General features: G+C 40.0%; 1 protein-coding gene across 1 annotated transcript; it reads left to right on the top strand.

Moving 5' to 3' along the window:
* The first annotated feature begins 522 nt into the window (after positions 1-522).
* Positions 523-23,131, top strand: akt3b (v-akt murine thymoma viral oncogene homolog 3b). Its single transcript, XM_063475718.1, has 14 exons — positions 523-874; positions 7,453-7,919; positions 14,568-14,693; positions 14,775-14,886; positions 16,793-16,937; positions 17,599-17,730; positions 18,004-18,069; positions 18,321-18,389; positions 18,958-19,080; positions 19,200-19,328; positions 19,884-20,098; positions 21,250-21,337; positions 22,194-22,296; positions 22,547-23,131. Exons 2-14 carry the CDS (start codon positions 7,874-7,876, stop codon positions 22,630-22,632), a joined length of 1,440 nt encoding a protein of 479 aa, XP_063331788.1. The 5' UTR covers positions 523-874; positions 7,453-7,873; the 3' UTR covers positions 22,633-23,131.
* Positions 23,132-27,619: the final 4,488 nt, after the last annotated feature.

The raw sequence follows: 27,619 nt of genomic DNA, 5'->3' as shown, positions 1-27,619 counted from the left end.
CCACTTACAACTTTAAGAAAACGTTTCATTTTCTGTTTTCTTATGAGTTTAATTCTATAATTGGTTACTAAATGGATAGTGAGACTCCATTTGTTGATAAATACTTTAAAATGTAAGTTTAGGACTTGAGTAAAAGCTTGTTTCTACCTGCATTTTAATATATATAAACTAGACAAGGCAGGTGGAATGTGGAAAAATATTGAATAAAGCAGCATTTTGAGCTTTAAAGTACAGGAAGAAATTATTTGATGCCAAATAAATAATTACCTTTGAACCTCACATGTAATTTTTCTGCAGCTATTTGAATTAAGTAAATAAGCCAAGCTCCTGAAATATAATCTATGTTTTAAATAGCGTTTTGGTCCCCCACTTAAACAACATGTCATAATTGTCTGATTCAAGTTAAGTAATGTGGCTGTGACTAAATGACGAGGATAAAGTACCCCAAATTATTTGATTGCCTGCGAGTTTTTGTCACCGTTTTTTTAGAAAGACCACATTTCCGACAGCCCTTGAAGCCAGCAGGAGTCCTCCCAGTCAGATCTGGCTGAACGTGACGAGCCGACTCGGAGCCGAGCGAGGTTTCCTGGCGGAGCTGCGGAGGGAGCAGGAGTTGAGCGGGTTTGTCTGTCTGTCTGTCTGTTCGTGTGTCTATCCGCCGCCGCAGTCGCTGTCTGCCTGGGATATAAAAACAAAACAGTATACCCTCGAAAACTCATTTTTACGGCTTCAACGGTCTGGAGACGGCATCCACGGCTATGGACCCATCGATGTCCTGTTATCCACACTGAGCGACGTTACTCCGTCGGATGCTCCAGTGCCCAGAGGAGAGGAGGAGGAGGAGGTGGTATCCCTATCATTTTTCGACTGCCAGGTGAAATAATTATATGATATAATGTGTGGGGTGTGGACGCTTGAATTGTTTGTGTGAAAAGGGTGATAAGGAGGAGGGAGTGGGGGTCGTTGTTTGGGGGGCACGGGCAGCGGGTTTGCCTCGAGCCCGGAGCGGAGGTTAGCATGCTAGCTAGCTGCAGTTAGCGGACTGCTGCTGCTTCGTCATTCGCCGGGCTGGGAAGGATGCGGCGCTGGGATGCTGCCGCTGCTGCTGCAGCAGCAGGGAGGGGAGGGCCAGTAATGGTAACTGTACCGGCCGTCTGGTTTCGGCCCATCGTCCTTATGAACTACACCCCCAACCTCCCGTTTTCCCCCTCCCACCTCTCTTCGTTGCGCCCCCCCCCCCCCGCTTTCATAAACCACAGACTCTCATTTCAGTTCAGGATGAACAAACAAAAATCGCAGATGATAGATAGCGGAGTGGTTTCATCAGAGAAATAACACCACTTCCAACAGCTTGACTGCCGGACTGTCAGTTAGCCAGCTATGCTAGCCAAGCATTGAACTGGCTGACCGGCTAACATTAGCACTAGCATCACCCCCCTCACCCTCACCCTCCCCAGCTAGCATCCCTGGCTAACCCGCATCCTCCAGCCGAGCCATCACAGGCCAACCACACAACCACCTTCCCATCCTGCCGTCTCACACCAGCTATTTCATCGCCACTAACAGTTAGTAATCGGCATAAGAGCCGTTGCCAGACATTTATTCATGGCTCGCCCATTAAAATATAATGGAGCACGCCAAGCGGATGTTGTTATGTAACAGATAATGACACCACACGCCCTTGAAACAAAAGCTGTTGTTTCAGTATTTGTTTGTTTGTGTGTGTGATGCAGGGCACAATCATGAACAATAAATCACAGACAGAGGAGGGGCGGGGGGAGTGTTTGTCGCACCGAGGGCCGCAGCTCTGAGCCGGCTTCTGAAATATACAACCCCTGCTCCTGTCAGCCATTGTTTTTGTTGTCATTGGAGATCTCAGCATTTGTTTTCCAGCGCTGGATCTTCCAAATGGTGCTTGTGTGAGCCTTGCATTGAAGCAACATGACCAGTCGGTCATCCGAACACAACCAGTACCGTATGTTGTTTGAATGCTGAAATGTGAATGATTATTGTCAGTATAAGGCATGTGATTATTACCCACAATGTGTTCGTTTTTTCATATGAAAGAGAAGCCACTGATGTGGGAATCAGTGGGTAAACGCTGTGGTTTTATTGTTAAATTACTTGTAAAATGATAGCAGAGATGGACCTACTAGTCTCATCTCATGTTGGGTACTGGCATATAGGAAATTCAGTTACTTGTGAGACATTAGAGTGACAATCCTTTATGAATCATCATCATCATCACTGCATCTGTAAAACTGATCAGGAAAACAATTACCTCTAAGGTTATTTGTCAGAGCATTCAGATAGCTCTGTTCAGAGGCAGTTCAGTGTGATCTTCTTAAGGAACAGAATTGCATTACAGAACCATTTAAAGCTAATTGTAGTCCCTCTGTTTATAGTCACTGGGGTGATATGATTTAGCATATAGATATCATTATCTTTCTGTGTTTAAAGTGGATAATTTGACAAATAAATTGATATAATAAGTTCTTACGTTCTGCTAACCTGAATTGGATAAGTGGTTAAGAGCAATGGCTGGGTCTTATTAAGGCTTAAGTTGAGGGACAAGTTTTGGCTCCAAGGAGCTATATTACAGTTGCACACAGTTAGTTGCTCTAAACATGAGTTTATTTTTTAACTGTATGATTTTGCATTCATTTACAAAACATCATCATGGAAAATGTCTTTATATGCATCTGTGAAAGTAATTTCAGTTAATATGCTGAAATAGTTATTGTAATGAAGCAGTGTTAAACTATACACATGTGTTCAACATTTTAACATGCATACATCCATTATTTCACTTGATAGTGTTGGTTCTGTAAATGTAGTCTAAGTATCAGTGATGTAGAGATTGGGGCTCTGTAGGGGCCATCAGTTGCAGGACTCCTTGTTCTTTTTGCTTGATGCCTCTGGCTGGATGTTTGAGCTCGCTGCAGCATGAATTTGAGATGATCAGATGCCTTCTTGATATCTTTACATGATGGAGAAGAATCTAAACACTTTAAATACCCAAGCTTTTGCACAATAAAGTTATACTATTAAATGTCAAATATTTATCCCATACATGTTATCTCAGATCCTATGTTGCCTCTGAATGTGAGTCAAGGAGCTGATGCTGGTGGGGGTTTTTTTCATTGTGTTTTTAGTAGAGCTGCACAAACTGTTCAAAAAATTCACAAGCACGCAGAAAAAAAGTCCCAATAGCTGAAGCTGTTAAGGATTTCGAAGTTCTCTTTCTGATCCATGGGAAAAGGACAACTTGTTTTAACCTCTCTTTTTTAAAATATGTTTAAATTTAGAATTGGGGGGGAAAAAAAGATAACTTTGGAAAATACTGTCGTGCATTTAGATATATAAACATCAATCAACAGAGCCAATATTTGCCAATAGAGATATTCAACTAAAATGTCAGTTGTCTCACTATATATTGTAACAAAAAGAACTGACAGTTACACATCCATGGATCTGTTGCTGCTTAGTGTTATTTCTAAAAGTCTCAGAAAATCTACCAGAACTACTGTCTAAAATGTCTAGTTAAAATCTTCCACAGGTGTTAAGTTGGTTTGAAATTGGGTGGATTAAGTAACTGTACTTATAGCTGTCCACATTTCATTTTGATTCAAAATCATATTTAGATGGTGGCCTGCATGTAACATTTTTAGGGAAGACTAGTAAGTTGTCCTCGTCATCCTCAAGCTCTGCTTCCTTTATGGAAGCTGTGTCAGTAGGATTGAGGAGATCCTCAAACTATTCCTTCAATTGCCCAACTAATTTCTCAGTTGAAGCCAGCAGGACCATTTCCTCACTGTATAAAGTACCATGAGAGCATTGCCCTCCTAAGTTATATAATGGTTCAACAGAATTGTTTGGAGGCCAACCAAATGTTTTGTTCCATGGCCTCACCAAACTTTTCCCACAGCTGAGTTTTTGCTTTTGTCACTGCCAGAGTTTCAGTCCACTTTGCCTTTTGGTACTTGCCAGGTATCTCAGGAAATATACGATCTAACAAAGTCCTATGGGACTTCTTCTTTAATTCAACAGTTCCTTTCACATTTGGTGTCTGCTATCTACTTAGGAGGTTGCCACGATGACAGGCATCAGCTACCTTGCAGCCACAGCTCTGTGCAGACACCTCAACAATGGAGGTGTGGAATGCAGTCCATTAAGAGTCAATGTCTAAATCTTCTTAGGGAAGCTCTTGACGTTCTCCTGGAGGCAGGGCGAATATCTCACAGACTTTTGAGCCCAAAATCATCCCTCTGTACTTGACCCACGATCAGGTGGTGATCAGTTAACAGCTCTGCTCCTTTCTTCACCCGAGTGTCATGAACATATGTTTAAAGATCTGTTGATATAATTATAATATTGACCACTGACTTATGACTTAGTGTATCCTGGTGCCACATGCACTTATGAATATCCTTATGCTCAAAGATGGTGTTTGTTATGAATTCTGGTTAGCACAGAAGCCTAAAAACAGAACACCTCATGAGTTCTGATTGGGCAGGCTATTCCTCCCATTCACGCACCTCCAGGTTTCACCGTTATTACATATGTGAGTATTGAAGTCCTCCAGTAGGAGGCTCACTCTCTAGCACCCCTCCCAGTGACTACAAAAAGGCTTGGTACACTGAATAGTCATTAGCTACAAATGCACAAATGGCTGTCAGAGCCCACTCCCTGACCTGAAGGCACAGAGAAACAACCCTTTGATCCACCAGGAAAAAGTCAAAGGGTTGGTAGTGATCCAGGGAGATATCAGTATACCCACCCCAGCTCTACCTGTCACTGTGAGTAACTCCAGATTTAAACAGAGTTCAGCCCCTCTAAGGAAGACTGCTTCCAAAACTCATGCTTTATGTTGGGGTGAGCCCGAATATATCTAGTCTGTATCTCTCAACCAAACTTGCTCATGGTTCTTCCCCAGCTGAAAGCTGATGTTCCATGTCTCAACATCTAGTTTCAAAAGGCAGAAATCAGACTGTTAGGGCCTCCACCTATAACTGCACCCTGACTTGCATAGCACTGGACCTGCTCTTTGTCACTGTGCATAATTTTTTATGAACAGAATAATTTGGTGGAGCCAAGTGGCAGAAGGTCTTCACTTTGGTGGCCTCAAAATCTTATCACTGCTTTTTGGAGTAGTTTAAGTAACTTGGTGTCTTGTTCATAGGTGAGGGAAGTGGGAGATTGATGAATGGATTGGTACTGCTTCTGCAGTAATGGAGACACTCATTGTGGAAAACTGAGAGCTGAGCATTAAAGCAAAGCTGTCAGTTTACCAGTTGGTCTGCATCCCCATCCTCAGCTGTGGTTGCAAGCTTTGGGTAGTGACCAAAAGAATGAGATTGAGGATATAGACAGCTGAAAGTTTCCTCCAAAGCGTGGCTGGGCTCTTCCTTAAGCCCTTTTTCCATTACTACCTACTCGAATTGGCTCAAAGCCACTCGAGGCGGCACAACTTGTTTTCCATTACAATCGAGTACCACTTAATGTGCATGGGGTTGTTATAGCAACATGGCTGAACATCCCGTGTCGTCATTTGTATGTGACATGAACAAAGGTGGATGTCAAGGCGATGTTATACCTGCTGCTCGGTCTGTGGCTTTTTGTCAGACTCAGCACCACAGTGTTGTTTCTGTGTGGGCATTTCCCTTGTTGCCAGGTACCAGGTTCTGTCATCTGATGGAAAACCCTAAAAACCATGTCGAGCTGTACTGAGCTGACCCGAGTAGGTACTAATGGAAAAGGGCTATTAGAGATGGGGTGAGGAATTCAGTTAATTAAGGTCTCAGAATAGAGATGCTACTCCTCCACATCAAAAGGAACCAGTCATCTGACTAGGGTGCCTCCTTGGTGCCTCCTAGGTAATGTATTCCAGACATGCCCCACGAGAAGACCCCCTGGCTGATTTGGAAACCTCCGGAAGAACTGGAGTAGGCGGCTGGGGTACGGCAGGTCTGGGCGTCTCTGCTTGGACTGGTGCCCCTGCAACCCAGCTGCAGACGAATTGCAGTGGATGGATGGACTATTTAATCCCCAGAGAGAAATAGTCTCTTTAGCCACAGCTAACTGGATCTGATTTATTTTGACATGATATGCAAACTCCCAACTCCTTTTCTAGTTAAACTGGAAAAACTATTTCACTGTATTTAAATTTTATATAGAAACAGTTTTATCCAATTGTTTAGCTGTTGTATGAAATAATGTAACTGAGACAGCTGTTGTGGTATTGTACATTTTCACACTCAAGACTAACAATTTATTTTGGGAAATCAATGAATTAAATAGTAGCCGCTGCCTTTTTGTTGTTTTTAACTTGACATAAGTTTGACACAATGCAGATTGTTCTAGAAACAGTAAATATGCCCCATTGTTCTCAATTAATTTGTCATATTTACTGTAAGTCTTATTTACATAAACAAGCAACAATCTCACACCTGTGAAGTCCTACCTAAGAATAGAGAAGCCTGTTGGTATAGTCAGAGAAGGTTATGAGGGGTAGGATGGAAAAATGTGAGGATGGATGAAAAAGGAGAGAGAAGAGAAATAGAAATAGGAAAAAGAATCAAAGTAGGGGTTGGTGAAGAAGAAGGGGGTGACAGGAGTTGAAAACGTGAGGCAAAAGAATTAAAATGAATGAGGGAATGAATGATGGAGGAAAGCAGGAGTAACAACTGGGGAGGGAGGGAAGGAAGGAAACGGGTGAGACTGGGAGGTCCTGGAATTCTGTGTGGAAGGAGGAAAAGTCAGCCAAGGGAGAGATGGATGGGGAAACTGAAGGAAGGACAGGAGAAAGAGAAAAAACTAGTATAGCTAGTCAAGAAATGATGAAGAGAGGGACAGAATGGGGAGGGGACAAGAGAGGAAGAAAATGAGTTTGTGAGAAAGAGAAGGAACATGACAAGAAAGGACAAATGGAAGTAAAAGAAAATGAGAATCATCAGGAAGTTGATAGCAGGTAAATGATAGGTGTCTTGATGCATGCTCAATCATCCAGGCAAGCAAATCCTGAAAGGTTGATTCTGCTCATCTGGACATAGCATTTTTCCCACTGAAAACGTTACACCTGGATGAACAGAATCAACCTTTTGGGATAAATGATAGTTGGCATAGAAAATGGGAGAGGAGAGAATGAGATACGTGAATTTCCTTCACTTAAAGGTGAGTGAAGAAAGGAAAGAGAAGATGAAAAAATTACAGAGCTGGGAACCAGTGACTTCAAAGAAATAGCAAATTGTCTGGCAAGGGATGTACCAAAGGAAACAAGGAAAAGTTTGGAAGGAGTTAAGGAGGCAGGAAGCGTGCTAAGGTTCTGAACAATGAGTGGTTGCCTGCTGTGTTTGCTTGCTGTGAGAAGGAAACTATCCACTGACCTGCTGTGTTTTTTGTTTTTGTTTTTTCTCTCCGTTTTCTCCTTTCTCTGTCGTTGTTTCCTTCCAGGCTGACTCACTACTGGACCGCCTGAAAACTGAAGAACTCTGAGAGAACAAGAGAGTGAAGCGAACACTGTAAAAGAGGGAGTGAGAAGAAAGGAAGGAAGGAGGGAGGGAAAGAGGGAGCAAAAAAAGTAAAGACGGTGAAGAACACTAGACGGGAAGAGAGGCAGCAGGAGAAATTCAGGTTGGGTCAGAAGGGCAAGAGGAGGAAAGAGTAAGTGATAGTGGACAAGAGAAGTATAAATATTCATCTATTAGGCAGTGAGTGGAAGAATTTAAAGTCTGATGAGAATAAGTCAAGCGGTCAGACGGACAGCTGACTGAGCTTCAGACAAACCCACTGTCCTGCTAACCCTCCAACAACTGTCCCTTCACGGTCACCATACTGGGAGAGCTGGGAGAACTGGTCACGAGGAGAAGCCACCATGAGCGACCAGAACGTCGTCAAGGAAGGCTGGGTCCAGAAAAGAGGCAAGTTTTCCTTCTTTTTCTATTAGGAATTCTAAACTCTGGTCTTTAAAAACACATCTGGCAACCTTGTAGTTTTGAGCATTCCAAATAGAGCTGCAATGAATTAAATGGTGATTTGATAATGGATTCGATTTTCAAGCAAAAACGTAGTATTTATTTGTTATGCTTGTCCTACATTGCAGTAAATTGAAGAAATAATTGGCAGGTTAATCAATGCTAAGTTGTAGACCTAGTGAAGAATTAGACCTGCAGTGTAACCAGAGCCTGATGTGTTATTCCTCTGTTGTGTCTCACAGAGTTACACTGCTGTCCAAAGTTGTCATTCCCATATACACTAAACTGTTATCCCAAATACCTGTTAGAGCACCAAATGTGGATTAATCTTAAAAATAGAACTGCAAGGTTTATTAATTTTTTGCAGACAAAGTCATGGTGTGAATGTGTTTGAGTTTTCAGCAAAAAAGTTGTTAGAAACCCACCTGCACAGGAGTTAAACACAATTAATATAATGCTATTCACTGCTGTACTGTTAATGCATGTGCACCTCTGTGCGAGGAGGAAAGATGAAGGAGATGGAGAGACACGTGGGATTGTTTTGAAGTGAAAGCAGTTGGTATGCTCTTAAATTCTAGCAGAAGAGCAGAAAATCATATTGATCACTGTTTACACACTGTTTATATACAGTGATCAATAGTTTAGCCTACCCTGATTTGTTAACATAAGTGGATGGACATCAGTTGTACAAGTGAAATACTATTAACTTAATTAGTTTCTTAACATTTGCCTGGTTCAGTAATGTCTTTTCTAGCTTTTTAATTGTTTGTTCATGCTTGTTTAAATACAGTTAAGGGAAATAGCAGTCTAATATACATTGGAAAAAGTAATGTTTGAAGTTTATCTTAAAACAAAAAAATCAAAATCATGGTGGATGAACTGAGAGGGAGTCATCTTAGACTCAAGAGGCTCCAAGGCTTGTAATACACTTGTAAAACAGTCCTATCCAATTATTGGCACAAACTTTGCCTTTTCTCTTTTAGTTACACCCGGGATGCTGATGCGTTGCTAATTTGATTAGAGACCAACTGTTTTTTTTAAGTTGGTTGTTATTCTGTTATGACCAATATACGTTTGAAGTGATACTGAAAAAACCGTCAGTTTCAAAGAACATACAGTTCACTACTAAATGTAATTAAATGCCTGTTTATTCAAGCTTTTGTTATATATTATTATATTGTTCTGTTATAACTAACTGTATTTCACTTCAACAAAGTGCAATCTTTGAGCAATTCTGCAAAACTGGGAAAATGCAATCATTTATGTCATCATAGAAATAGATCATGAGATTATTTTTCTTGTACCTGTACGGTAGTTAGGGCTGTGGGATATGACCAAAATCTCATATCCTGGTATGAGACGTTTCTCATCACGATAACGATATATATCACAAAATAGCGCTTTTTCTGTAAATTCTGTGAATCTCGGGCAGTTCGACTTGTGTGAAGTGTTTCCAGCTGGGCGTCATGTACCTGGAGTCGAGTGTTTTGACCGATGCATGAAACTTTGAGTATTTATTACATGGGGTGCTGTGGGGAAAAGCCTGTTCTAACGTTTGAGTCTAAGGTTTATTTTGAGCGCCTGACAGCTCTTTTTTGCTTCTCATCTCTCCATTCACATGATTCTTGTGTAGGTGGTAGAAGAGATTTGTCGTGTTTGAGTCCGTGGTGGGGACCGGTTTGAGGCATAATTTGCATAGTACAGTTTTCTGGTCCCTGTCGGATGTTTCATAACCAAACCATGTCCATGCTACAGAGGTAGCCCCTTGTTTAGGAATAAGGTCCTCGATTTGTTTTGACTGGTCTTTCTGTTTGGAGCTACCTGGTTCTGTTTTTGTGCCCTGATGAAAAAATATTGCCGTAAACTGTGTATTTTGCGACACCACGAAACAAACAATAGCGTATAATTTGAAACTATAGATGTTTTCATTTTGTTGTCCGATATATATCTTCATATCGCACATATCACACCTCTAGTGAAAAGGACTAGGATATCTATAAGAAATATTATTAATTTCCTAACCTGCTTACTTGAATTACTCCACTCAAATGGTATACTCTGCATTCATAAATTATTAGATTAGTTGAGTGTAGCTAACTTGTAGTGGTGTTTGGATCTGCAGCCTTGTTGCAAGATAAGGTTCATGTTGTCTGTGCAGAATGTGGCTTTATGCCATTTTAATCTGACTCAGCCTACCTATGACTAGCACAGTGAATTGACTGTTGTAGAGTATTTTAGAGCTGCACTGTTTCACGGGGCTCTCATCCGTCTTACTTTTCACATTATTTGTTAAGAACTTTCTTTCACAGAAGCGAGAGGGGAATGGAGAGTGCTGCTGTCTGTGGTGGGTAGGGCAAGGTAGAAGTAGAGTAAGATCTTAGAACCAACAGAAACTGTTGTTGCACTTGAAAAAAGTCCTAATTGTCTCGTTGACTAGTTGCTCACTTTGCTTCTGGCTGTTTTACTTAGTAAACGTATAAACCAATGATTATTATTATTTATTAATTTATTTTTAAGATCAGTTCACTGCTAAGAGGGCTTAAAAAGACACCGCTTGTGCTTTTCAACACACCGGCTTCAGTCATAATAGATTTGTTTTTATCCAGCTATGTGTGGACATGGCCTAAGCCACCATGCCAGTTTGAAGCACAGAACCTCCAAACAATGGTTGTTTACCTGCCAGACATTGAGCAGTGAAGGCAAGCTTTGCAGAGCTGCAGCCCAGTCTGAACTGCACTTTGCTGGTGTGTTTTATTTCCCACACTGGTTTTTGTGTTTGTGTAAGTGTGTGTGTGTTTGTGTTTGCTGAAGGTGTGTTTGTCTGGTATGAGCTCAGGGCTTTTGGCTGGCAGGCAGGGGGAAGTTTCTCTGTGGCACTATGAGCATACAGAGGATGACCTAACACTCTGGTTCCTTCCTATCTGGCCCCCACAAGTCCCTGAATTGTTTATTGCGCCTCTGTGTGTTCTTATAATTCAGCCTTAATGTCCGTCTCAGGGACGCTGTCCTCACAAGCTGTCTGTGTTGTTTCAACATCAAAACTCAAGAGTTCACATTAAGTTCAGGAAAGTTTGGACACAGTTTTCACACTACATATTAGTGGGCGTGGGGAACACACATTTTTACATATAGCTGGTTTGAAACAAAGCAGAGGAAGTACAGTTTTGCACTATAGCTAGTTTTCACAGAATGCAAGTAAAATGTTTCACATATCAGTTAAATTTTCTAATCTAATTTGACAGATGTTAAAAGGGATCTGTTATCCTCTCCTTCATTTTGTCATATCTGCTGTTATAAAGGTAGAAGTTTATATTAAACATTGCTGAAGATTCAAAAAAGACTTTAGTGTCTCTACAATGTATCCCTGTGAGCCAAAGACTTGGGCTTCAGGCTGTGTGTGTGTTTTTATTTTTTTTCTTGTTTGGGTTTTTTTTTTTTTTTCGGGGGGGGGGGGGGGGGGGGGGGTCTACTTTTGGATTCAGTGATGTCACATTGCCCTGGGTGTTGGCACAGAGGTCCCACCAACCTGTTGTTTAAACCTTTAAACCTTTTTGTTAATCAGAAGGAAGGGGGCTTACAGATAGGGTTACATTAAAACATGAGAACCTTAAATAGCTTGCTTAAAGAGGATGGACTAAAGAAGTTGGAAATGAGTTGGAAGTTCCCTCTCCTGGGAGGAAGGAACAGGGAGGCCAAGCAAGACCACCTGAAGCTGTAAGTTGTTTAATGTGATCAGGTATAGATTTAAACTGTAACTTAATGGGAAATCATTCAGATTGAAAGGTCAAGTAGGGCAGGACCAGACATAGTACACATTTTGAAGAGATTTATATGAGTAATGGCTCAACTGATATAAAAAATGTAGTTCTACTGTTCCACTGTACAAATATCTGGACATACAGCATGTTTCTGTTAAGCAGAGATGTGGACTGTTGAGACAAAAAATACATTCAAAAAACTTTCTCCAGCTTTAAAGGTGCAGTATGTAAAATCTCACCACTGGATGTCAGATTGACGACAACAGTCTGTTTTCCCTCCCAATTCAAGTGCACAATCCTAGCTATAGAGATTGACAGACCACGTGACTTTCGCGCATTGCATTGTGGGTACGAGTGGCAACAAAATCAAAACACTGCATCAAGCGCTAGCATTTCCAGCACCGGTAATCATTAATTCTGCGGTTTTAATCCCTACTTGCATTTTATTTGCCCCAAAAACAGTTATGTACAAAACGACGGAGAACACGGCAGGTCCATACGAAGACAGACTTGACGAAAAGGCAAAAAAAAAAAGTACGAGGAAAAAATCAAAGGAGTGAAAGGAGTAGACCCATACGAGCATACAGAGTGGAGTAAGGACGTTAGCGTGCTGCCCAACTTTCATCACGCACATATTTATTATTATATGGTCCTAAGTGTGAGTGCATACACTCACAAAATGTTTAGTAACTTCAGATCCCTGCAACAAGCCCAGGTCCAGTTTACTTTGGTGATTTGGTCTATTCCATTTCACAGCTGTTGTTACATTTTTTTCCTTTATCTCCTGTACAGGCCAACGCAATCTATTTGTCGTTTCAGGTTGTAGTATTACACAACATTTTCAGATCTAATAGAAATAAAATAAGTGTTTCGTAATTAATTCAATTTATTGTTTTTATTTATAACTGGCATTATTGTTTCATTCTATTATAGAATCTTACAAGAAAGACGCAAAATTGTATTCCATTGTGCTTTATTAGCTGCTTCGGTGAAAAACAAATCAACAATGCAAAAAATAAACCCCAAACATTGCAAAACAACATACTGGAAAACAGTTATTCATCACTTGATTGCTTCAATACAACACTTGGGCGCATATATGCGGGACTTTTCGTGGCTGTTTTGATATCGCTCTCTCTCTCTTAACCGATCAAATCTCTCTGTGGTAGCAGCTTTAAACTCGGTATGACCCAGGTTGATAGAGGGTGCCCAGTCTGGATCGCATTCCAGCATTTTGTAGGCTGGTTTTCCTACAAAACACAACAAATATTAGCCCGGAAAGCCACAGTGAACAAATTCAAATTAATATAACACTTATTTGTAACCTACATCAACAACTAGGTTATGATAAATTACATAATAACTACAACAGAAGACTTACCTTTGTGGAAATGCTTGGAGCAGACTAACATGTGAGCTGGAGTGTTCTGGAACGTTATATTTGGTCTTGGAATGGCTGCAATCCAGGCCATCCGTCGGCTCTTTGTTACTTCGGAAACATGGCTTGAACATTTTCTCTTCCACGACGGAATCCAATAAAAAAACGATCTCTTTACCCGTCGGCTTCCTGTGGCTGTCATGCGACCGGCTATTGCAGTTAATAATACAACAGCTTCTTGCCATTCTTTGTTTCTTTTTATCGCTGTGTGACTGTTTTCATGTGAAAGCCTGCGTGCGCTAGTACCGCTTGCCACTTGTACCTACAATCCTTTGAGGTTTTACCCCGGAAATGACGTCACATTTTCAATATCTATGCTGGCCACTCTAGGACAAAGAGCTGTTCTTGCCACCGTTCATCTGTAATGAATGTAGGCTGTCAGTCTACTGTTTACCTCAGCTGACAATATGCTGCATCACCACGTTTGTTTACTCTGAATGAGGCTGTAAAACTTTCAGATATCAATTCATGATTCAGTGAAGCTCGCGTGTTAACATTAGCTGGCATAATGTTAGCCTATAACTAGCTGTTATTGTTTAGCAAGCTAAGTGTCAGCTGCTTAGAGCCAGGAGGGTTCCCCGTTTAATCTGCTGACAATAAGTAATTGCGACAATGTCGAGTTTGTTTTTTCTAATAAATGACCCCCGGTAAAATTGCTTACTTTACCCTTAAAGTAGAGCTGCTGTCAGCGGCAGTTGTCTTACTGACAGAGGTATTTGGTGTCTGTCTCATGCCAAAGCCTTTATCCTTCTCATAAGACAGTTTTTTTCTGAAGCCTTGTGAGTCATACAAGTCAGGGTTTGACTTGTTTAATAGACCGTAAAACGGTTCAGATGTTAATCATTGATATCACAGTTCTTTGTTAACTCTGGTGCTAGTATGACTCTCTAATTTATCAAGATATCCCCAGGATGTATCCATGTACCCAAGTAACATGGATACAGCACAGCATAATTACAGCATTTGTTGTATTTATGTCACAAATTGATGACTCAGAATAGTAGGGAAGCAACACATAAATTGTTATATGGAGTTTGGGGGTGACGCTAAAATGAGAGTAAAACAAAAAATTACACAAAATAACAATTACTAGGTTAAAGTGATGACTCGTTTGTGACTTTGCAGACGTTTTTAATCCTAGTTGAAAGAGTAATCTCTGGATCTTTCTGAACTTGAACAGCATTCCCCAGCAATCGTTAGTTTAGTGTGAGGCCTTCATGATTAAAACACCAGTAAATAAAAGTCCAAAGTGGTCTTAGTGGTAATGTGTGGATTAGGAGCTGGCACTGGTACTTAGTTCTATTTCATAGAACAGACTTATGAAAGGTTTAAAAAGATGTGATAGTACCAGGGTATGAGCTGTTGGTGCCATTTTTATCTTTTATTCCCTACCTGCAGGAGAGTACATCAAGAATTGGCGACCACGCTACTTTCTGCTGAAGACAGACGGCTCTTTCATCGGCTACAAGGACAAACCACAAGACTCTGACCTAGCCTACCCACTCAACAACTTCTCTGTAGCAAGTAAGCCATGAGTGGATCATCGCACGTTTCAAACATCACTAACTTTGTACGACTCAACACATCTCTCTGTGTGACTGTCAGAATGCCAGCTGATGAAGACAGAGCGGCCAAAGCCAAACACCTTTATCATCCGCTGTCTGCAGTGGACGACAGTCATCGAAAGAACTTTTCATGTTGACACTCCTGATGAGAGGTGAGCTGTCATCTTACAAATTCCTATATTTCACTATTACAGCAGCCTTGGATAATGAAGAAGATCCTTCTAAAAAAAAAAAAGGTATACATCTTAAGGAAAAGGAGAAAAAATATTACAGAAGTTACGTAGATTCTGTTTAAATAACTTTGCCTGATTTCTAGTTAAAAATAATGTAATTTTGATACTTGATATAGCCCCCTCAATTCCATTCATTCATATTTTTAACTTCTTAAGCCTCCAGTGGGGCCGGAGCTGAAGTTTAGCTGACCAAAGGCAAGATGTAGGGTGCGCAGCCCTGTCTGTATTCTTCGCAGGGAAATTTAGAATCACAAATCAATCAAAACCTGAGAGTCTTGAATCCAGAACCTTCTTACTATGAGGCACCACACCACTGTTCAACCCCCCCCCCCCCCCCCCCCCCCCTTCTGAAACAAGTATCTCTCTCTTTAAGTCAACTTTCTTCTGATTGGCTTTGATATTAAACGCAGATCTAAGAAGGCAGATCGGTAAGGCTTCTGTGTTCACAGAAATAGCTCTTGGGATGAAGTAATCATATTAGCAATATCCTATCTCACTGACATAAAATGCCAAGAGTAGTAGGAAAAAAATGCAGCGTTTAGAACAGTTTGCATGTATGACAGAGAAAACGGAAATGCATTGCAGGTCTCTTTTAATGTAAATAATTTATTAGACACTCAACGGTGAAACACATTTTACACTCATTGTAGGCTTCCATTGACTGTGTGTATTTATTATGAAGAAAAAATAAATAATATTTAATAAAAAGATATGAGAGTCATTACCTAATATGAAAGGAGTGGGTCAGATTATGGAAATGGTTGAATTAAATTCTAATTACTTTACACAGCAGGATTCAATCAACACAATGAGAAGACAGTCAGGAAGTGAGTGGGACTGAGATGGAAAGTCAAGTTTTGCAAGTAAACACTAAAAAATGTACGCATGAAGACCTGATACCTGATGTGAAATGATTTGTTACTAACAACATTAAACTAAAAACACATGAGCGGGGGTGGTTTTGTCACAGATTTGGTTGGTTTTGAGGATGGTGGATCGCCTGTGAGAGACCCTGAAGAACAGTTTGTTTTGACCAAGTATATCCAAAAGGTTCCTTAAAAAGTTTTAAAAGGCAAGAAAAAAATGTAACAAACATCTTAAGAAAATGTCTTAAACTGAACACTGAGGACTCTTAACAATGCAAGAAAAAGAAGTCGGAGTTTCGTAATTTTTTTCACATTGCATTTTAAAATTTTAAAACAATTGCCCACATTTATAAAGATTGACAGAGTGCCACTTGGATTATTAACATACAGATCAGGATAGAATTCACAGTTCATCACCAGTGATTCTTTTCTCACTCACCATTGTATCTCATATTTAGGCCCCCAGCAAATGTTTATTTATAAGACTCTGCTGTAAAGACTGCATGCTTACCTTTGATCCTTGATTGAATTTAATCACAGTATTATTATGTAGTTGTTTGTCTCAGTTTTTTTTTTATGTTTTTCTGTAGACAGATTTTTCTTGAAAAAGAGGTGTCAGTCTCCAAGAGATTACCTGTTTGAATTAACAATTTATACTACTACTACTAATAATAATAATAATAACAATAATAATAATACTTAAAGTAATTTTGAAAGCTGACTTGTTGTCAGATGGGGAGAGTTAACATGTCCTAATAAATCTTAAGAACTTGACAAAAAAATGTGCAGCCAGAAGCTGTCGAACTAAAGAAGAATACTTTGCACAGTGTGACGTTATGAAAACTTTAACCTTTCCTATACGGAAGGCATATAGTTTAATTTAACCATCTTTTTAAGAAATTTAGAAAATAGACTTTTGACGTTTAATCTATGATGTTGTTTCCACGTGTCTCCTACAGGGACGAGTGGGCTGAGGCCATCCAGATGGTAGCAGAGTCACTAGCCAAGCAGGAGGAGGAGGGCATCTTATGCAGCCCCACCTCCCAGATTGAAAACGTCAACGAGGAGGAGATGGACACCTCCATTAGCCACTACAAACGAAAGGTAGAGACTGCTTTAATTCTCATTTCCAGCTCCATACCTTTATTGCTGGAACTCTCCTAGAGTAGTTTTTCATGAGTTACAGTTCAAAATAATCCTTGTGTATCATATGCTGGGCCTTGAAGCACACCCACTCTCACCTGAAACAAGCTGTTTTAGCTTGCTTCTTAATCTCTTTAAGCCAGCGTCCCTGCTGATTGAGTGCCTCTAAATAACATAAAATCTGAACAGCAAGATATCTGTGTCTGCTCTCGTTTCTTTAACTAGAAAAAAATGTGTGAAACCGAGTGTTTAAAGCAGTGTGAAACCTGAGCTTTTGGTTCATCTGGATTACTGCTACACACACTGACCTAATTTCCGGAAACCTGAACATCCACTGTCGTACTGGTACAAATATGACAGAAAATAAGAAGAAGCATAAAAGTCCAACTGTAATAAAGCAGTTGAGGTTAAAACACTGTTTTTGACTTGCAGTATCAAGGACTCACAATACAAAGTGTTTGTGGTATATACAGTAAAAATCAGTATTGTTGATCTGACCATTCTTCTATGTCCCAGTTTGTGAACTGACTGGTTTACTTTAAGCATATTGCTTTGAAGATGAAGTGTACTGAAGACTGGAGAAATGCTTATGACAACTTTTTCCTGATATTTCTTTCCACAGACAATGAATGACTTTGACTATTTGAAGCTTCTGGGCAAAGGCACTTTTGGTAAAGTCATTCTGGTGAGGGAGAAGGCGAGCGGCACCTACTACGCCATGAAAATCCTCAAAAAAGAAGTCATCATTGCCAAGGTCCTCTTTTAAATGATCAGCCTTATTGTTGAATAATTCAGTAACGAGGTGTATTTTTTGAATCTACTGTTACATATTTGACTAATCTAATCTGAATCTAATTACAGCATGTCTGCCTTCTAATATTTGGTGTTTTGCATTTGTTAGATGAAGCACATTCATATCAAACATTCTCTCAAATTTTAGATTTCAGCTCAGTATTGGCTTGATCTTTTTAGAGACGAGCTCCTTTTTACTCCTCACTAATCATTGCTCTTTAATCTTTTTGAACAGGATGAAGTTGCTCACACTCTCACAGAAAGTAGGGTTTTAAAAAATACTCGGCATCCATTCCTAACTGTAAGTATGGTTAGATTGCATGTATCATTGCACCACATAGAGGCACTTGTCCTGCTAGGAGTTGTGTGAACCAAGTTGTAATTTGCATTTTATCCAAACAAGCTATGACTACTAGCATCTGTGCAGAGACTCTTAAGAAGTGTTGTGAAGAATAACAGCTGGAAAGATGCACTCGATTCAAAGAGCTTTTGTGTTGCGTTTGAAACAAATGGCGCGTCTGGGTTTAAAATATATTTTAATATTTTTCACAGTCTCTGAAGTATTCATTCCAGACAAAGGATCGGCTGTGCTTTGTAATGGAGTATGTCAACGGAGGAGAGGTAAGAAGTCACTCAGAGATTTTTTTAAATAGCACTTTGATGAGATGTTTTCGTTTAACATACAAGGATTTTTAAAAATTATTGAATAATGTTGATTAACATGACGGTATGAGATTCAAAGTGCTTTTAGAGCAAGCAGTCTCTCACTAGATAGTGTTACGTTTCACTGGGAAACATGTTGGACTGGGAAGTCTGAACTTTTGTGGTTCCATTGTGGTAATAGTTTCATCATTTTAAAGCACGAATCAGTTCAGGGTTTATTTAGTTTATTTTATGACCATAAAGTGACAAGACTTTGCCCCCCCACCCCCAGCATGTTTGCACTGAGTAGGAGATGCTCTGTATCTCATTGTACAACTGTATAGTGACAATAAAGGCATTCTATTCTATTCTATTCTATTAAACTGAACAATGATTCTGCTTTTGTTTGGACTAAAACTGTGTGTAATTCAAAGTTGTTGTGTTTGCTTGCTGAAGCTATTGAGTCATGATTTCACCAAGTGAATTATCACTTGATAAGAGAAACATATCTAAACTGCATGAATTCATATTGTTTCCCTGTCCACAGCTATTTTTCCACTTGTCAAGAGAGAGAGTTTTTTCAGAGGACCGCACCCGTTTCTATGGCGCTGAGATTGTCTCTGCTTTAGATTATTTGCATTCTGCCAAGATCGTGTACCGTGATCTGAAGGTAAAATACACCTGCTCTGTGTGAGATCTGAGAAGTGTGTTATTATTCTGAATTTACTGCTTATAAAAGGATACAGTAAAGGTTAATCGGTTTTATTCTTCTCCTCAACTACTCATCAGCTGGAGAACCTCATGTTGGACAAAGATGGCCACATCAAGATCACTGACTTTGGTCTCTGCAAAGAGGGCATCACTGACACTGCCACTATGAAAACCTTCTGTGGAACACCGGAGTACTTGGCTCCTGAGGTCAGCGGTCACACCAGATACACATAAAGACTATTATCTGAATTTTGGGTTTCAGATGTTGACAAACCTTCCTATGGCTATAAAAAATGAGAAAGAGAGCATAAGATTAAAAAAACAAAACCAAACTTATCCGGTTTGTCCTCTGTAACAAATTCAGGAAGGAAACTGTTTTTCGGATCCTCTGTTTGTCTGTGTGTCACCACCCAGCAACTACCAGGTCCAATGTGGAAGTGCCCTAGGAGGCAGTTCCTCTGATGAAGTGTTTTCTTTCCAGTGGGTAACTGATCTCACTTCTTTTAATGTGGTTCTCAGTGGAGAACTAGAAAGTTGTTTGCTTCATAAAGAGGATATGAAAGAGGTTATCACATAGTTAAAGGTTGAAAAAAGAATTTTTGTGAAGTTCTCAGTTGAGCTAATCATAATGATAGTGGCCTCTTGGCTTTTAATATAAACAGTCACTAGAGGAGAACCTTTTATGTAGGGCTTCTTCTGAATGAAATACAAATGGGGCTAGTGGGAACAATACAGTAAAAGGGTTTTTGTGTAAATCCTCAGGTGCTAGAGGACAATGATTATGGACGTGCAGTGGACTGGTGGGGTTTGGGCGTGGTGACATATGAGATGATGTGCGGACGCCTGCCCTTCTACAACCAGGACCACGAGAAGCTGTTTGAGCTCATCCTCATGGAAGAGATAAAATTCCCACGAACCCTGTCAGCTGACGCCAAGTCACTCCTGTCAGGGCTGCTCATTAAGGACCCCAACAAACGGTATGCATGCAGATTTAATTTTGATCAGCTTACCTGTGCAGTGAAGTTCTTTTTATTGCTAACTGCCCTGTCCTGTTTAGACAGAGTCCCCTCATTGACACAAAGACTCTCCACAAGTCCTGACGTCACTACTGACTTTACTTAGCTACGAATGGAAAACCTGCTGACTGCCTGAGATTCACTCAGCGGTTTTCTGTCACTGATAGCACACTTAAAATGTACAGGTGCAACAGGCCTTTCTGTCAGGTCTTTTCAAATGGATAAGAAAACTAAGAAAACAAAATTTTAACCAACAATTTTTTTTTTAAACTGTATGAGAGATGTGCTTAATGTGGCAGGCAGGCAAACGCAGCATGCAAGTTGCACTTCAACCAGGTGCATTTTGCTGCTAGCAGCATTTCAAAGCCTCAGCTTTACTTTTTTAAACATACCTCATGTCATTGTGGCTAGATAAATTAATCTTTGTCTTCTCTGACCATAAAACCATATACAAATACAGGCGATTTACCATACAGGCCATTTTTCTCCAGAAGGCATTTGGCTTGTACGGGTGAAAATCAGCAAATTATAGTTTTGCTTGAAGCTGTCGATTTTGGAGCAGGTGCTTCTTTGTTGGTCAGTACCTTCTCTGTCCCTGGCAATGTAAAACTTATTATTATTTTGTGTTCCAGCAGTTTCCAGTTAATGGCAGGCTTGAGCCTCTGTGCTTCCTCAACATCCTAATTTTAACTAATTCCATCTTGAGGTGGAATTTGGGTCTCCTGCCAGACTTTGGCAAAGTGGTTACATATCCAGATAACATGTTCTTACATACAATTGCTTAAATTAATAATCTTGCACACACTTGATGAGAGCGCAAACTCTCTTTATGTTAATGAGTGCCCAGCTAAAATGTTCTCAGGCAAAACCAGCTGGTGGCTGCGTTCAAGTTTCCACTCTTATCATCCCTGAGGCATTTTCTGTGTCTAACGAAGACGCCAGTGAAAAGAGGCTACTGCAGCTTCACTGAGCGAACTTGTTCACCCCATCAAGTTATTTTGGGATCAGTAGCAGGTGGATATTCTGGTTCCATTGATGGAGACTTTGTAAGAGCGCTATTTGATGTATGACTTTGACGCCATCTCCTTCTTATTCTGTGTGTTGGTTGACAGGTTGGGCGGTGGACCGGATGACGCTAAGGAGATCATGCGGCACAGTTTCTTTGGCACAATCGACTGGCAGGACGTCTACGACAAAAAGGTGAGAGCAGGATTTAGCTGCTAGACGTCATCGTCACTTCAATCGAAATCGATTCAAACAGTGTTTCTGAGGTATTCTGGTATCAGGGTTACCGTATTTTTCAAAAGAAGTCTGGCTGACATGTAAAATCCAAAATGGAATGAAAAGGACAAAACATTACCTCATCTTTATTTCATTTGAAAACTATAACACAGTCAGACAAGTACCACCAGGTCGTTTTAACATATATATTTATGTTGTTGTTTTTTCTCAACTTGAGCTTTAATAATAACATGTCCACCCAGGCCTTCCATGTGCGCATTGGAGACACAGACAACAATATGGTTTGAAGTTTTAAACTATTTTTTTTTCTCCAGTTCTTCTGTGTTCACATTTGGACCAGGAAACTGTATTCCCCTGAAATTTGCCTTTTTTGTATGTCTAATGAAGAAACATAACACACTATGTAGTCTGGTGATAATTTCTTTGTATTATTGTTGAGACCAGTTAAGATGGCACAAAGTGTATGTTAGACTATCTAAAAGTTTAGAACTCACCAAAATAATTTTAATAAAGTAAAAAGAAAAAAGGCTCTAAATGTTTGATTTGAATTCTGTTTAAGGTGAACAAAAAATGCATGACCTGATTAGTAAAGGCGAATTTTAAGCCTAATCTTAAAAGTACAGAGGGTGTCTGCAGTCTAAGGGTAAAATGCTCTGTTAAAATCTGTATTATATTAGCACGACTGATAAAAGAAAAAGTAATTTGACAAAAAAAGTGTTCCTTCAGTTGAAGACAACAGCGTATGTGAAGCTGTTTAAAGACTGAATACCTCAGCGATTCAACACTGCCACTCTCTGCTTTCTGTCCGTCCCAGTTGGTACCACCCTTCCAGCCTCAGGTCACCTCTGAGACAGACACGCGCTACTTCGATGAAGAGTTCACAGCACAGACCATCACCATCACTCCACCTGAAAAATGTAAGTGCACATTTACTGCAATTTATTGCATTGTATTAACTGACTGAGATGACAGTGCCAGCAGCTATTGTGAGTTTAGCGTGTTTGCATGGCACTGGCTCTAAACACAAACTGCAAATGAAAACAGTATTAGTATTGGACACACTGAATATTTGAGGAGAGTCAGGATAACTGCCGTTAAAGTTTGTAAGGACAACCTTACTATCCATAATTGGAACATTCTTATGTTTTCCTGTTTGTGTTTTTACAGACGATGAGGACGGGATGGATGCAGCAGACAACGAGCGAAGGCCTCATTTCCCACAGTTCTCCTACTCGGCCAGCGGCCGAGAGTGAGCTCCAGCCCAGCCAGGCAGTATCGTCCCCATTTGTGGCCATTTTGAGGAAAACGCGTAGCCATTTTAGGAAAAAACAAAACAAAACACCAGTCTCCCCTCTTTTTCTTCTTCTCTGCCTCCTTGCAGAGGGGGAGAAGTCTTTTTAGGGACTTTAAAAGAGGTTTTTGCACAGTGGGATAGACTCCAGCCGGTCTCCCCACACTAAAAAAATAAGTCTCCTACATTTTCAGCGCTATTTACTGCAGAAGGCAATGTTTTTGTTATTTATTTTTTTTCTTTCTGTCAGTATTAAGTTGTCGACCCAGGTTGCGTTAATATTTTTGTTTGTTTGTTGTTTCTGCCCATTTTTTGTTCTTCTTTTAACTTTTTTGCACTTGGTTTGGAAGAGCCATTTTAGGGAACAAAAAACCAAAAATGTTGCCTTATGTGTGCAGATGTTTTGCATCATACCTACAGGGTGGTGTTTTTGTTGTTTTTGGGGATTGGGATTTTTCGTCAGGGGAGAGGGTGGGTGGGTTCTGGGATGTGAAAGGTCATAAATAGTTGAGAAGAAGTGCATGGCTCATGGTTCACTCATTTAAAAAAAAAAAAGAAAAAGGAAAAAAAAAAATCTTCCTCGTACATTTGCCATGGCAGCGCACATTTCCCAAATCCATGGTGATGAAAATCACAGTGAGCCTACAGATTACAAAAAACAAACAAACAGAAAAGAAAAGTTGGAAGATGAGAATGGGTGAATCTATATCATTCCTTTCATTCGTCGCAGTAACTTCCCTCTTATTTTATTTTATTTTTGCGCTTTTTTGAAGTTACTTTGAAACAAGAAACACTAAACTGCCAGAAACTGCACAGTTCACTCAGGCGCCACAGAGCACAACCGCATTCAAACTCAGCTTAACCGCTCCAGCTTTCCACAGCCGGCAGGGGAACGAGGCCTTTCTCTGCAGCATCGCCGCTTCTTCTCCTCATCATCCACCTCTCCTTTTTTTTTCTTCTTCTTCATTGTAGCTGTAGGACTAGAATGGAATGGATGTTTACACAGGGAAACATGGCTTCATGTATGTATGTACAGTTTGCGATTGAATGGGGGTCAAGAATATGCTGTCATAGCACACAGAAACACACACACACACACACACACACACACACACACACACACACACACACACTTACTCTCAGATGTAGGAAACCGCAGTATTATCTATAATGATCATAGTGAAGTCGGCAGTTTACTCCAAACTGAGATTTGATGGTCTTTTGTTCTGTTTTTGCAAAACATGGGGACACGAGAATGCTCCGCAACTTGCAGAAGCCCCAAGCCTCAGGTCACGTCTACATGCCAAGCAATTTGCTTGCTGTGCGTTGCTTTGTAGTTGGTTCCGATACCTGTTCCTGCTTCTGGTTGCTTATTTAACCCTCTATTGCTACAGTCACACTAGTGAAAACAGTGGTTGGAGTCCAAAGCATGAACAGAATCACTGCAACTGTGTCACCTGCCATCTTCAAAGCACTTTTGGTGCATCAAGACTTTAACAATAAGATTGGAGTCAAGCAGTCAGTCTGCTGTATCCGCTCAGTTTGCAGTTTAATGGGGTCATATTTGTACTTGGATACAATGTTTTTGCAAAAATTAACTGTGTTAAAGAAACAGATTTGAATAAGAAATTCAGTTGCCTTGGGATGGCAATTTTACTTTAAAAATGACATCAGCAACTTTGCGCATGTACAAGAACACAACCAGTTGCCAACCAGCTGAGACAAGTGTCTTGTCGCACAGAGGCAGAAGAGTGGGTCTCTTTGGCACAGACTGACTCAGAAAGCAACATGTTGTCAGTCTATTTCTAATTATCCAGCAGTTATGTGCAAGCCTTTGAAATCTGAGTGATTTCAGTCACTGTGAGTCAGACCACAGTTGTCTGACAGATTGCCTCCCACCAGGCGACCTTTGGAACTGCCTTGCGATCTAAAGAGGTCACTGCAGTTACTTGCAGTTAGTTACCAAATACAAAAGTATACACTGGACAACCACTTTTTACTTTTTGTTATTTTCCTTTTTGAATTTCAATTCAGTTTTATTTATATAGCACCAAATCACAACAACAGTCGCCCCAAGGCGCTTTATAAGGTATGATTCAATGCAGAGAGGTCTATTAACACATAGTGAGTGAGAAAGGTGACTGGAAAGGAAAAACTCAATGCATCAAGTCACAAGAAAGTTGTTGACCGTTCAGACTGAGCTTCATGTGTTAGTTATTTCGGTCACTGAACTGATTCCTGCTGGCCTCTGGCTTTGTGGAGGCCCCTCCAATAGCCTCCAAATAGTAAGTCCTTAACACAAGTAACCTAGCTGTTATATCCAGAAACCAAAATTGACAATCTTCTGGTATCACCTGTTCCAATGTGTGTTCTGACATGTAGCTGAAAAAGTGTTTTGTTCATTGAAAACAGTAAGAAATGTGTGGATATTTTATTGTTTCTTAGCTCAGCTGCTGTTGAAAGTGATCAGAAAGCTGCCAAACTCATTCAGACAGCAAGTTCGACAAAAAAATTATATGGATAAGAAGATAGTAGTGCATCCTTCTCTGATGTACTGTGCAGCTACAACTAAAGGCAGTAGTTGGGCAACTACAGCTTAAAGTGATGCATTTATTATTGCATTTATTTATTACAGCATTGGATAGTCCAAGTATGGGCTTCTAAGCATAGCCTGGTACCCTACAGGTGGATGTTGCGATGTTTACAAGTAGCAGCAGTATTGACTTGCCAGAGTCAGTGTGGGGACTTTTGCGGCTTAAACCCACCAGCAGACTGTGCGTTTGGAGTGTAGTGAAAGTGAGGGGGCATGTTGGTGTTACTGACACTGCAGCTGGAGTTTGCTCGTCTGGACTAGCTCGCAGGCTTGGCTCCCACACTGGCAGTATTAGCATATGTTTAGTGAGTTCTGCCCACAAGTGGCCTGACTGATGCATCACACTTCCTATGAGAAGTGGAACTGACTGTGGAGAATTGGGGAAAGAGATCCAATCATCCCAAATACTGTCAGCTAAACTGTCCTTGTGAAGCAGCCTTTTCACCTGTGAGCATACATCAGATCTGATTTGCTGGAGAATACTGCCGACTTGAAAGTATTTTGTACATTTACAGTTGTTTGGAAAGATTAAGAAGAAGAACTGAGGATTGGTACGTCTTTGTGTGTTAAAGTAATGACGCAGGTAGAGAAGTACGACTGAGACATATCGAGTAGTGAGTAAAAAGTGAAGGGAAAGGGTTTTGCAGCTGTGCAGGAACCTAAAAAGAAGATTGCTGTAAAGATTTAAAAAAAAAAAAAAAAGAGAAACATTGTTTTCAGTTTAAGAGGAGAAATATTGACTCACAAACACAGATACAAAGACTGTTTTTACATGACAAATCTTAGTGAAGAAAATGTAATTTATCACACAGATGCTAAGCAGAAGTGAGGCTTCCAGCTCCAGACGCAGGGGTCCTGACCCAATTAATCTTGTCAGTATTATGAGAGAAATGTATTTACACACAGACAAATATTTAAATTGAAGTAAGAGTATCAATAATTTACTGATCATGTCAGATCACAAGAAAACTGAGCCGTGAGACACTCGTGTATGAAGACTGTGAGGACTGCGAGAAAAAAGTGGCCCCAAACTTCTTGATGTAAATATGCAATGTCTTTTTTGTTTTTTTTGTCTTCACTTATGAGGCATAAACATTTGTTTTCTGTGTGACTGTATGTTAAGCTTGCTGATGAGAATAGTGACCGAAAAATCCAAACCACCCGCAAACGATTCAAAAACTGCTTTGAAGAAAAAAAACATTTAAAAGGAAAAAATAAACACGTGTCAATGAATGGACCCTTCCACTGTTTTTTGTTTGGGTTTTGTTTTTTCTTTTTTTTTCAGTTTTGCGTTTGTTTGGTTTTTTGTGATTCATGAGGATGTGTCCATGGAGACGAACCCCAACCCGCCTTTCTTATGTCACCATGGTCCCTGAAAACGATCGACTCCAGAAATGTGAGGACATCTGTAACATGGAGTCTGCACTGTACTTCTGTTCCCTTCACCTTCTTAAAAAACTATAAGAGGAGCCTTGGAGGACTGTCATTTTTTTGTTTGTTTGTTTTTTTCCTGTGTGTGTGCGTGTGTGCGGTGCTGGTTTCATCAGGTTTCTTCAGTCCCAATTCCTTCTCCTTCCCTCCTTTTTATACCATAGTGTTTGTTTTATTAATGTTTGTCATTCTAGACAGTGTTACCTTGTATGTTGTTAAAAAGGCACCTCTTGAAAGTCGCTGAAGAATGATGGATGCATAACTGATTTTTTTTGTTTGTTTGTTTTTTCGATCATTTGCTTGTTTGTTTTCTTACCAAAACATTAGGGCAAGAACCCAGTAGTGGACTTGCATTGCCGTGGTAGTATTTATTTTGAATTAAATTAAAAGAAATACATTTCAGGGTTTTTGCTGTTGTGACTCTTTATTTCAGGTGATTTCAGACCTTATTTATTTTCTTTATTGTTTAGATGAGATCCTGCCTTTTATGAAGAAAGAGATCTGAGAAAACTAATAAGTTCAACTTTTTTTACAGATACACTTGGATTGGATTAATATAACAAAAAAAATATTTTGGTTCTTTAACATGGAAGACAAAATAGTTTTTAAAAAAGCCAAATATTACATTTCTAATATCAAACTATCTGCTGTACAAAAACTTAATAAAAATAAATAAAATATTCTCGTAACTGCCTAGGAGCTTCTTGATGTAAAACAAAATAAAAATTTTTTTGCAAAAACATCACTTATGAAATGCAGTAAAGATTAGTAGATAATCTGTGGCTTCAGGTTTTTTGTCTGTGAATTACTTAAGAGCTAAAATATGCTGCCCCAGAAATGATGGGCTCACTAAAACGAACTAAGGACTCTTGATGAGTGGAATATTCTAGCTGAAAATCTCGACTGACACATACTGGGTGATTTG

The sequence above is a fragment of the Pelmatolapia mariae genome, linkage group LG6, assembly GCF_036321145.2.
Source record: "Pelmatolapia mariae isolate MD_Pm_ZW linkage group LG6, Pm_UMD_F_2, whole genome shotgun sequence".
Taxonomy (NCBI): Eukaryota; Metazoa; Chordata; class Actinopteri; order Cichliformes; family Cichlidae; genus Pelmatolapia; species Pelmatolapia mariae.
The sequence above is the reverse complement of the archived record's forward strand: the minus strand, read 5'-3'. Positions and strand labels throughout refer to the sequence as shown.

Coding starts and splice junctions, on each gene's coding strand:
- akt3b (XM_063475718.1), top strand. CDS start 7,874: ATGAGCGACCAGAACGTCGTCAAGGAAGGCTGGGTCCAGAAAAGAG. Junction 17,731..18,003: donor AAGAAGTCATCATTGCCAAG/GTCCTCTTTTAA, acceptor CTTTTTGAACAG/GATGAAGTTGCTCACACTCT. Junction 19,081..19,199: donor TCGTGTACCGTGATCTGAAG/GTAAAATACACC, acceptor ACTACTCATCAG/CTGGAGAACCTCATGTTGGA.